Consider the following 11,619-nt stretch of genomic DNA (forward strand, 5'->3'; position numbering starts at 1 on the left):
TTCATCCACTTTAAATTCAACATGGTGTCTAACCTGATTAAGGTCTATTTAGTGTATTTTCATGTTTTGCTACATGTAAAAGAGAACTAAATACCAATTCAGGCAAAGCTTAAAATATCTGTTAATCTGAATTATATGTATTTCACTGTGTTAAAGTAAATATAATTGCAACTTTGTTTAGACAGACAGGCATCCCCTGTCTGACACCTATATCCGTGACCCAGATAACCTCAGCCGCTAACAGAGCAAATACCACAAGTTAAAACAGACGGGAAATCACACAGGAAATTCACATCACGTTTAGCTTAATTTTACACAAAAACCCGAAATCTCGCCTACTGACAAAATCCAGTGTGCAACAGTTTTCACTGGGGCAGAACACTGTGACTACAAATACATGAATTGAATATAATTATACAGCAGATAGTAGCAGCCCTCTAATTTGAATGGCCAAGCAGCACATCAGCGAGCCAGTGCACTAACTGCAAGCTATCTGAAATGACTTTACAGTTCTTGGAAATGTGTACAATAAAGCACCTCAGGCGATCAGACCAATGATACGTCATATATCTCCTGGTTAATCAGTCAATGGAAAATGTTTAAAGGGGTCATCGGATGCAAAATTCGGGGGTTTTTTTGTAAAGTTTTTTAGAGTATGGTCCTGTATGACATCATAAAGGGCAGAATTCCTTGTACGGGAACTTCTCCAGGAAGAGCCCGCGCATATCAACCAGAGCAAGAGTAAGAGCACTCCCATCAACGTCATCAGCAGCACTGCACAAGACTTGCTCGAGAAGGATTTATCATTTTGTTTTTAGAAAGTCACCAAAGAAGTGGTTTTTTTTTTTGGTTGTGAGGAAAAATAACCTTGTTCAGCTTCCCAGAGAACCCAGCGTTAAGGGAAGAGTGGATGCAGTTTGTTTCTCCGGGGCTGCAATGGAGCTGTGCAAGAGTGTTTGTTTGTTCCCGACATTTCAGTGATGAATGTTTTATAAACAAATTAAATACAATTTAAGTCAATAAAGTTTTTGTTCCTGTTTTATGTCGACGTCACAGCTTGCAGATGATCGTTACGCAAAAGTTTTGCGTGCTTGTGACTCTTTAGCTCTGCCCACAGCACACCTCCAGGAGCTCGACTGTTTTCTGACAGAAGCGAAAAGCTGTATCGGTCTTCTGTATAAATCTGATAAAACTAAAGACTCTTCGTAGATACGTAGGATGCAATACTACTCTGTGGGTACTCAAGATTCACAGATTGGCAGATACTGTGTGTATGTTATGCCCACTTTAAAGGAACATTTTAGTAGCGGTTAATAGTCTCTTATCGGCCAAGGCTTCTAAAAAACAAATAAAACAAGCCTTGCAAATTAATGAAAGAACACATATACAGACACTCAATATTTAATGGTATTTGATGATTTGTTAATTGCACTTAATAAATTACACTTTCTATAAAATAATAGCAATGAGTTTGTAAAAGGAGGAGAAGCTTCACTGCACTGAATAAACTGCTTTTGTGGAAAAACAGCTTATTTAGTCGACAGTCTAACAACTAATCTTCAATATGATTACCTTCAAACTAATCACAAACCCCGGAAGTAGCTCGTTGTAGTCCCTACGAGCCGTTTTTGTAGGCATTAAACTGCCATAATTTTAAAAGACAGTAAACAGAAAACAGAAAACTAAGCAACATAAAAATCCGAACACAAAAAAAGGCACTGTGCACCACCCACACTGACTATGTATTTTCTCACATCATCACCATGTAGGCTTTAAACATTTGCTGCAGTTGTCCAGCCGATAACTGGATCTCTGTCATGAGACTTTCAGCTTGCGGCTTTGCAGATAATTTAAGCATGATGAGAAGGTGTCTGTGGTCAAGAGGATCTGAGAAACTTCAACACGTCAGCAGCTGCAGCACTAAAGAATCACTTGTGCAGCTCTAGCTAATGCCATCATAGGAAGGAAACAGGTTATTAGTCTATGAGAATGTGTGAGACAAATGACCAATGATCAAGTCACAGAATCACAGGACGTCCTTGTGTGCAACTGAGCCAGTCCTTTATGGCTTCGACAAGATGATGAATGTCTAGCCAGCCCAATTAATATCATCACGACTGATCTTGTTTCTCAAATTGTCTGTGCAGATAAGATCAGGAGGACCTCTGAACGGTTTATGCGTACATAAATCATTAATCAGGAGCAGGGACTTTTTTCTCAACATGAAAAGCACAAAACAAATACAAATTACAAATTAAAACCCTTAGTACAAAAACACAGCAGCTTCTTAAACAACTTAAGTGTTTTCTTCATATTTTTTAAATCACCACCAACCACGAAGATGCAGCGAAGAAGACAACTACAGTGCTCTTCCTCTGAGGTTCAATCAGGAAGTCACCAGAAAATGCAACACAGACAGCCTCACATTAGTTTGAGACAACTCCTCTAGGACAATGTCAAGGGCCGACGCAAACACTGAATCTGTTTTTACTTAGTTGCATTCAATATGACAAATAACAAACATTTACACCACACTGTTTTTGAAAGCATAGCATTCACAGATCACAAAGAGAAATGGGCCAGACCAGACACCACTGTTCTCTTGTGGTATAGTTTCCAACATCTGTTAACAATGAAGAGACATGATTCATTTAGTCTGCTTTATGTATACTTCATTCATTCTATATCTGCAGTGTGTCCAATACAGTAAAATCAAAGTATTATCAAATCAAAGACAATTTAATTATCTCCATTGTGCTCGCAGAAATGACACATGAAACATGTCGTAGACAGATTTGTGGTTTCATTGTGTATATAGCTTTAGGCCTTTATACATATAAGTCTATAATGTGTTGTAGTTTTTAACATCTTTATAAAATGCTACCTTGTGGTTCCATCATATGCTGATGACTACATTGAAAATCAGGGTGTTCTATTACGGCACCATATGCTGTCAACAATTAACATGCTTCAGCAATACCTCAGTTTTAAATAAAAGCCACAAAGTGCCAAGTATTTGCCTGAGCGCTCAGAAAACAATCCGCAAACTGTTATTTTGCACTGTTATGGTCATATTTATTGGTTATACGCTCAAATGCTATTTCTCAATTAAAGTTGGGCTGTATGTTGGTGAAAGGGCATTATATCCATCCGTAATCAAAGAAAACAGCCTACATGAGTCAATGCAGTTACGTGGTTGCCTTTCATTGTGAAATCTGTGGAATTATAATTTCCTGGGGAGATGAAAAAGCATTGTGTGCAAACCAGTATCTACCTGCGCTATCATGCAAACTCACAATTTTCTGCAAAGCTGGTGTTTTTTCTATAACTCCCACTGAGGATCTGTGAAAAAGATTTTATGTCTAACTATAAAATTAATTTATAGGTGTTAGAGTGCAGATAAAATGATATTGTTGTTGAGCTCAGTCTTCTTGCATATAGTAACTCAACTCTGTACTAGTTATTGCCTTATGAGGCTGGTGATACAGGTCTCACAGCACTCATAAACTCATAAGAGATTCATAAATAAGTGAACTACAAAGCAAAATCTACTGCTTCAGTCATGAGCAAATGGGTCTCAGAGGAACTTACTGACTATTGTAAATGATCAGTTGGTTTATAGAGATATTTCACTGCGGCAGGGGGTAAGTGGTTAATGTGTGCAGCTCAGAAGGCCTTAAGCAACACTAGTTATTGTGCTTTGTTTATTCAGTTTCTATGCCCATTTCACAGCTGTTGTTCCTGACTCTTTGGCCAGCTGTACCAATTAGGACTTTTATTCATCACTTTTGTTATTAAATCTCACAATATGAGTTCAAAAATCAAAATTTGAGCAACACTATTTGAGAACAAAGGCGGCGACATTTGTTGTAGCAACCATAATGGTTATAAAACATTAGACAAGCGGGTGCATGACCTGCCCAGCCCTAAGTCACAGTAATAGGCGGCCTTATAAATGTCTCATATCCTCTTGTGAAATGGAGCTTTCATGTTAATCATTTACCTGAGTTAATCAAGTTAATTCAATGCCACAAAAACAGAAACAAGAAAATGATGAAAGCATTTAAAAAATTTCAACCAAAACATTCAGACATGAACAATGACAAATTCATATCACAAATTCATATCTCCATATCATGAGAGTCACAAGAAAAAAGAAAAAAAAGAAGGTGTGCAGCTTACACTGTAGTAGTAATAAGAAGCCATTATTGTGTGGCCTAATAATAGTCAGGTTAATTAATTACTACTAAATAATATTAGTTGTTTTAGATGCTACCATGTGCATTTTAGGTCACACAAGTTTCTACAAAAATCAAATTGAATAACTTTAATTATTAACAACATATGTAAAACACAAACATATACAAATATTATGATTTTTGAGTCATGAATATCAATGTTCTTAGACTTTCTCCAATCAGCTACTGTGAAATTTTATTTAAAAAGGTTCAAATATATCATATTTTAAAGAAAACTTTGACACAAGTCATAATGATGGCTTAAAGGTGTACTCTGAAAGCTTTTCTGGTCACATGACAACAAAATGGCATCCTGCATGATACTACTGTCTTGGATTTGGTGAACAATAGATTGTTTTAAAATAAAATGTCTTTACTGCTTTGTTTATAATAATAATAATAATAATAATTTAACACTATAATAATAATTTAATATTCAATTGTTTTAAAAGCTCTGAACAATTACACAATCTTATTTTTCGTTTTCGTTTTCTTTTTTTACACTTTAAACTTGAAAAATGAAAACGTGCTCATCATAGAAAAACATGCATTCAGTTAATATGAATGCATTTGTGATTGGCTATTCTTGCACAAAAATGACACACACACAAAAGGCGTCATTGACCCATATAAAAAGTAACTGCATTATAAAACATCGTTAATGCAAAGGTAAAACGCTCAACAGGTGCACAAATGTGAGTACATCTTGTCCTTCTCATGACATTTCACCTGGGGTCAGGTAATAATAACACATTAAAAATATACTTACAGGTGTCTTTTCTCTCCCACGACCTGCTCGTGGAGTGCAACAGAAAGTCCAAACAAACTGCCAGCTGTTTTTCCCTCTTTGACGACTGGAGACCTCACATCCAAGTTGAACGCTTGACAGGAGCTCAACACGAACACCAAGACAAACAAGAGTCTTTGCAGGTGAAATACATTCATTTTTCTAAAAGTCACTCCAATGTTTTTGTTAGGCGAGACAGAAACCGAGAGCGGAGGAAGATGAGTCCGGCAGGGTCTGAACAGGAGCGGATTTGTCAGACGCTGTGAACTGATTGCTCATATTCGTCATTCTTTCTTCCGGGGTTCGAGCCAGTCATCGGTGAAAACCTGACTGCAGGGCATTGAAATACAGACAGCGAGCGCGGGCACATTGATAGAGGACGGACGTACACATGCTAGCCCACGCTCACACTTGCATGCTGTTATAATGTCTAGAAAAGGGCTTTTCAAACTTTTTTTAATGTGGTCCCCCGAGGGAGGCTTAAGTTGAAGCTGTATATGGGTAGCCTGCTGTGTGTGAAAAACTTCTACAATTTCAAATCGGCACCTCGTAAAAGAGTTAATAGAATATGGCACAGCTATAGGTTCTGTCTAAGCATTAACTGGTAAACCATCTTTGACCAGCGACAAACCAGTCATCAGGTTGTCAGGGTGGTTTTTGATTTATGATTTATAAGCTTCTCTTGCTCTTCATATATGAAGTAAATGATTAATTATCTCTGTTTTGAATGCTCTTTTGAACAATAGGACTGACAACATCAAAGCTTCCACAATAGTTGGTGGGAGAAGTTGTGACTAAACTGCAGTAAATCAGTAAAACAACCTTCAAGGCTGCTAATATGCTTATTAATGGAGATCTTTATCCCCATTTAGGGTCCCCAGATGCCCAAAAAGGGTCAGAAAGGAACTATGGGTGTGTGGGTTTCACTTATTGTTCATGTAGCCATTCTGAGTTATCAGCCCTCCACATTTGCTGACATACTCTCTCTAGCATGCTCCAGGCTGACCTAATAAGACCAATGCGCCCTGTGTCCTGGGAATCTATGACATTTGCACATTTTAAAGAATCAGTCAGGCACGGCTCGTCTATATGGGCAAATATTCATCCAAAACATAGACCTCTATATAAACTAAATCAATAATAAATTGTAAATGTGTTCAGCATTCTGCAACAAATATTTTTCTTGGATTTTCTATACTATTTAAAATCGTAAAGTAAGCAGTACATATTAAAATCCCGCGCATGGCTTTAGCAGGCATATACTTGATACTGAGTGGGGCAAACGGTGTCGTGATCGGAACAACTTTAAAGTCTGGTAGTGTATGATGCCCAGTTTTCTTTTGTCACTATTTACAAAGTCGGTAAGTGTATGATGCCTGGTGTTTTAAAAATCTGTTCAGATTTTAAAAGTCGTGTAGTGTATTCCAGCCCAACATTTGGAGGTGATAAATACTATATTAAGGCAATTATTATACAGCATTTTATGCATGTAACGTTACTTAGAGCCTGTCAATCAACATTAGCACGCCACCCACAGGAAAACGCAAGGACATCTCTGCCAAAATTTTGTGTTCAGAGATTAGAATATAAAGTTTACAAAATAATCTGCCCCACCTACATTTACGGTCAGGAGCTGCTACTGGAATCAGTCATAGCTTGTGGCTTCTCGCTTGCCCTTTATTTGGATTCCTTCATGCTGAACAACAGATGTTGGGATAAAGGTACAGACAAAAATGTGGCCCTCAACTTGCAATTCATGCAAAGACTCCTGTTCTACTGGACATAAAATATCAGTTTGAGTTATAATTTCACCTGTATAGTATCTTGAGTCCAATAAATGTACAAAACAACAAGGCCTAGCAAAAAGACAAACACTGCACCTAGTGATGGGTGCTTTCAAACCACTGCTTCATGAAGCTTTGAAATCTTAACTAATCTTTTATTTTGAATAAGTAGCAGAAATAGTAAGAGTAGCATAATATGACATTTTAAATTCAGCCAATATTACGGTAATGAGCTGCATCAGCATACTATTCATCGTAAATAATATTTGAAATTAGAATTAGTGTGTCCCAAATCGTTGTAATCATTCCATTGCATGAATTAAATAGAACTACAAACATGAAAAGTATTTTAAAAACTACAAACATTGTGATGTGAGACTGTGCGGTTTAGATAAAGGGGTCTGCGTGTTTAATAATCATGATGACAAAGAAATTCATGCTATCTGCATTATTTTGCACAAAGAAAAACAAAAAAAAAGACTTTTGTCAAGAATTTCTTCTCTTCTGTGTCAGACTTCAACGCACGTTCAAGACAGTACCACGATGCTTGCATGTGCATTCCTCTGCTTACAAACAAGGTGCAGCGCATCTGGGTTCTACATCAAAATGGCAGCTCCTGCGTCAGCAGCAATACACGTATGCATTATGTTACTCTTGTGAATGCGCGTCGACTGACACAGAAGAGAAGAATTGTTGAATAAAGTCGTTATTATTGTTTTCACCACTGATGTCACATGGGCTATTATATTGATGTCCTTACTGCCTTTCTGGGTCTTGAACGTCTGAGTTGCATTGCTGCCTATGGAGGGTCAGAAAGCTCTCGGATTTCATCAAAAATATCTTAATTTGTGTTCCGAAGATGAAGAAGTTGTTTGGAACGACATGAGGGTGAGTAATTAAATGACAGAATTTTCATTTTTGGAGGAATTATCCGCTTTAATTATGTGATTGGTGGACATGGCTTGGAAAGATGACGCATAAGTGCATTTCAAGGAACATGTTTTGGACCCCTGCACCCTTCATCGCTTCAGAGCTCTCACTCTGGAGGGCAAACCCTTTGAAGTGATTAAGGCATCAGGATGAGCACTTCAGAATAGAACACAGTGTGTGATATGAGAGACATGAAAGCAGAGTTGGTTTTGGTTACTCAAATGAGAGGACGGATATACAGCAGTCGATAGATGATGGAGAATTTTGGGAAATATCAGACTGCTCAATGTCGCAACTGACTAATCAGCATCAAGTATTCCAGAGAGCTGTGTAATGCAAACACTAAGAAAAAAAAAACACTCGACATTAAGTGCTCATGTGAAAATCTCTGCCTGTTGACTTCACTAAAATGTAACACCTCACCATGTTGACACACAGTAATTAGACTCAATGGGTTTTTCATTCTTGTTAGGTATCCTCAGGATACACAGTCAGTGATTAGAATCAGAACATGCCGTGTAAAGGCTGCTTGATTTACTCACTTGTCCCAACATGCGAGATTGCATAGCAGTTGCCAACATGTTTTTGTACATGCCAGATGTGTTCTGGTATTTTGAGATAAATCACAGATAATGTACCTGCTTTTCCAAAATGTTTTAGTTGTCAAGCTGAGATAAATGCAGAGCTAGTACATAAGGAAGACTTTATTCAAAATCCCTAGCTCAAAAAGTCCTTCATTTAGTGAATATAGGCTAACATACAATATTTGAGTTTGCAAGAGAATTGATACTGTACTACTGCTTATTTTATTTTATAAGAGAAATACCTTGAACTCTAAAAGAAAGCACATTGGCTGTCCAAGTGTCAAGCCTTTGTTTATTGTAGTGTTTCATTGTTTTCATGATTTTGTCTTATAATTTGTTAATTTAAGGAGAAGAAACCGACAGCAACAGTAGGCCATAAAGATGTGAACCCCAGTATGAAAACACATTATATCTTAATAAAGAAAAAATAAATAAAGCAGATTTAGACAGGACACATTCAGAGTGTGCTAGGCCAAGCAATGGCATCAGAATAAAGCTAAAGATTTATATGGCATTCTCATAAATGTTTGATGAATTGAGTTTGTCATTTCTTAAATAACAATACAATTAAACTTTGCCATGGCTTAATGTAGCCTTCTTTCAGTGATGTTTTAACATTTCATCATTCTGGCAGAAAGAAAAGAAAATCAAAGTTACAACTTGATAAAGGATGCTGTTTTTCTGAGATAAAAGCGCAGACAGTGTGTCACATCCAAAGTTTTCTGATATCGATCTCAGTCTATCTCTACATTACTGCCAGACAAAGTTGAATAAACAACTGTGAGAACTCAGAGAAACAGACCACAGTGTGAATTAGAGTATACTGTGAAATGACTTCCTCTTTTTCATCTATTTTAAACCTCATCTATTTCCTCTTGTTAATCTAGTGCTGTTGAATAATTGTGTTGACAGGCTGGTGAATTAGTCATTTTGTGTTTAGAAGTCATGGCTGAAAAAGGACAGTTAGCATTAGCATGTTAATTTTAATAAACCGAGTTGTTTTTGAGATATTAACAGAATAATCAGGACATAATAATTAGAAAATGTTAATTACAGACAATATTACTGAGCCCTAAGGTCTTCTGCAGCGACACATTTTTTTCGCCAGTAATTTATCGGTTCAATAATTCAAAAGTGACTACAGCATTGAGTAACGAGTAATATTCTTTCATTATGAGGGCTCGGCTTTTCCGTAAATCTCTCCAAAAGCATCCCTACATGCAACAAATGAACAGACTTTCATCTTTTCAGAGACTGTATTTGTCTCACTGACAAACTGACAGACACAGTTTAAATGTAAATGCAGTGTCATCATATGTTAGACTGAGTCAGATTCGACAATGAAGGTTCATTACATGTTATTATACAGCTATATTATAGTCTAGAGATGATATGTTAAGTCATTCCCTGATCATTTTAGGCGTGCCATGTCTGTAAGTGTGAGGAAAACGCTGCAGATTTATATAAAGTCATCCATTTGAAGCCAGCTCTGCTGAACACGTGCAGTTTGAGTGCCACCTGCTGGCCACTTAATGCATTATACGGGTCAACAATGTACCTATTTTTTTTTTTTTTTTTAATAAATATAAGTTACATACATCCACATTATGTAAACATGATTTTTATTGCCTAATAAAATGCAGTTACCACATGCAGACACATGCATTTTTTTTCTGCTTTCAAGAGAATGAGTCCGGTGTAGTGGCTGTGCTGTGTGTGCTGTGACAGTTATTGCTCTCTATGACAGTCTGTTGTGCGTCTCTTTGATGTGGCTGCAGTTCCATCTATGATCTGCAGTGTGCACATGATAGGAATATTCAGGAACAGCTGGTTATTTTAACAGCTGGCTTACAGTGTCCATGCTCTTAGATTTTAAATAGGTATTCTGCTTACAGAGACTTGGTCAACCTGTCATAAAGTGTGTGTATAAGCATGTAAGCTACATTAGGAAGTATTTCTTAATGTAGCTTGCATGCTTATACACACACTTTATGACTACTGACATTTTTTGACAGTGACAGCTGATATATGGTAAGAACAATTATTTCAATAAATGAATGTGAACTGAAATATTTCTCCTTTGGCTGTGAATGTGAATTCTGACCCTTGATAATATTTCTTTAATATTTTCATTATTAATCTTTATTAATGTATTATTGTTTTTGACATTGTGTGCAACCATAAGTTATCTGAAATCACAATAGAAATGTTCAGTTAATTAATTTAATTAATATGAGATATACAGTTTAAAGGCATTTATATTTTGATGTCTAATATCACATATATTAAAAAAGTGATATAAGGACCAATCAGACAGAAAAGAGAACCCAACCTAAGTTTTGAGAGACAAATTCAAAGTATTTCTGAATTTGAAAACATCACTGACATCTAGCCAGCATAATTTGGATTAAAGTGTTACTTGTTATTTGAATAACTGCTTTGGATGACAGTTTTATCATTATTGAAATACTGTTATTGTATATTTTTAAATTAGCTTTGATTTTTATATTTTACTTTTTATTTTATTTTAAGTTTTAGTGATTTGGTTATTTGCTTTGTCGTTTTTAAAAATCTTTTTTAAATATTTTGCTACATAGCTTTGACCTATATTTTTCATTTTTTGTTCTAGTAATTTCAGTTCTTCTTTACCTTATTTCAGTTCATTGAACTAATTTTCGTAAGTTTTCATATGTATGATTTGTTTTAGTTTAGCTGTATTTCAATTACCAAAAACGAATTTAATACTTTAATTTTAGCTAACAATAACAACACTGTGGGGCGGGGCTATCTGTTTGCAGACCAATGACAGGCAGGGAAAATTTCGGGGGGTCGTATCTGCGTGTCATCATCTGTGTCACGTCACCTGTAGCGTTTTTTCCCCCTGTTGGCAAAGGAATAGACCCGCCCTACTCTGCCTCTGATTGGCTTACCTTAATGGTTGGTCACCTTTTTCACCCCTGACGAGTTTGCACCCCTGATTTAAGTGACTGAAATACATTTAAGCCTCTTTTACATCTGCTTCATTTCTAAAGGGAGAAAGATGACAGGTAGTAGAACGGAGGCGGCGCTGAATGCTTCACCCCACCCACCCATACACAAAAATACATAGCCCACTGAGGTGAGCCTGATTTCACCAAGTACAACATGTTCCTGGATCAACATTCCAATTAACCAATCAGAATTGAGAGAGAACTTTTCAGGAAATATCTGTTTTAGGCATACGATCAGGGTTAGGTGCTTCTACACCCTTTTTAACCAGCTATCATTTCCCACTGATTTTAGGAATAAACTATGGG

At 36.6% G+C, this 11,619-nt stretch overlaps 1 protein-coding gene across 10 annotated transcripts in view; it reads right to left on the reverse strand.

The window, feature by feature from the left end:
* Positions 1-5,575, reverse strand: part of itga3a (integrin, alpha 3a) — a 31,800-nt gene extending 26,225 nt beyond the window's left edge. For 9 of the 10 annotated variants that reach the window (XR_009269827.1, XR_009269825.1, XR_009269824.1 and 6 more), the window contains exon 1: positions 5,008-5,575. Coding sequence is in view for 4 of the 10 variants with exons in the window: in XM_058768706.1 (XP_058624689.1) it covers positions 5,008-5,183 (176 nt within the window). In the remaining 6 variants the exon portion in view is untranslated. The remainder of the gene's footprint in view (positions 1-5,007) is intronic. The other variant, XM_058768708.1, reaches the window with a different exon arrangement.
* Positions 5,576-11,619: the final 6,044 nt, after the last annotated feature.

Source organism: Onychostoma macrolepis, chromosome 03 (assembly GCF_012432095.1).
Source record: "Onychostoma macrolepis isolate SWU-2019 chromosome 03, ASM1243209v1, whole genome shotgun sequence".
In the NCBI taxonomy this organism is placed as follows: domain Eukaryota; kingdom Metazoa; phylum Chordata; class Actinopteri; order Cypriniformes; family Cyprinidae; genus Onychostoma; species Onychostoma macrolepis.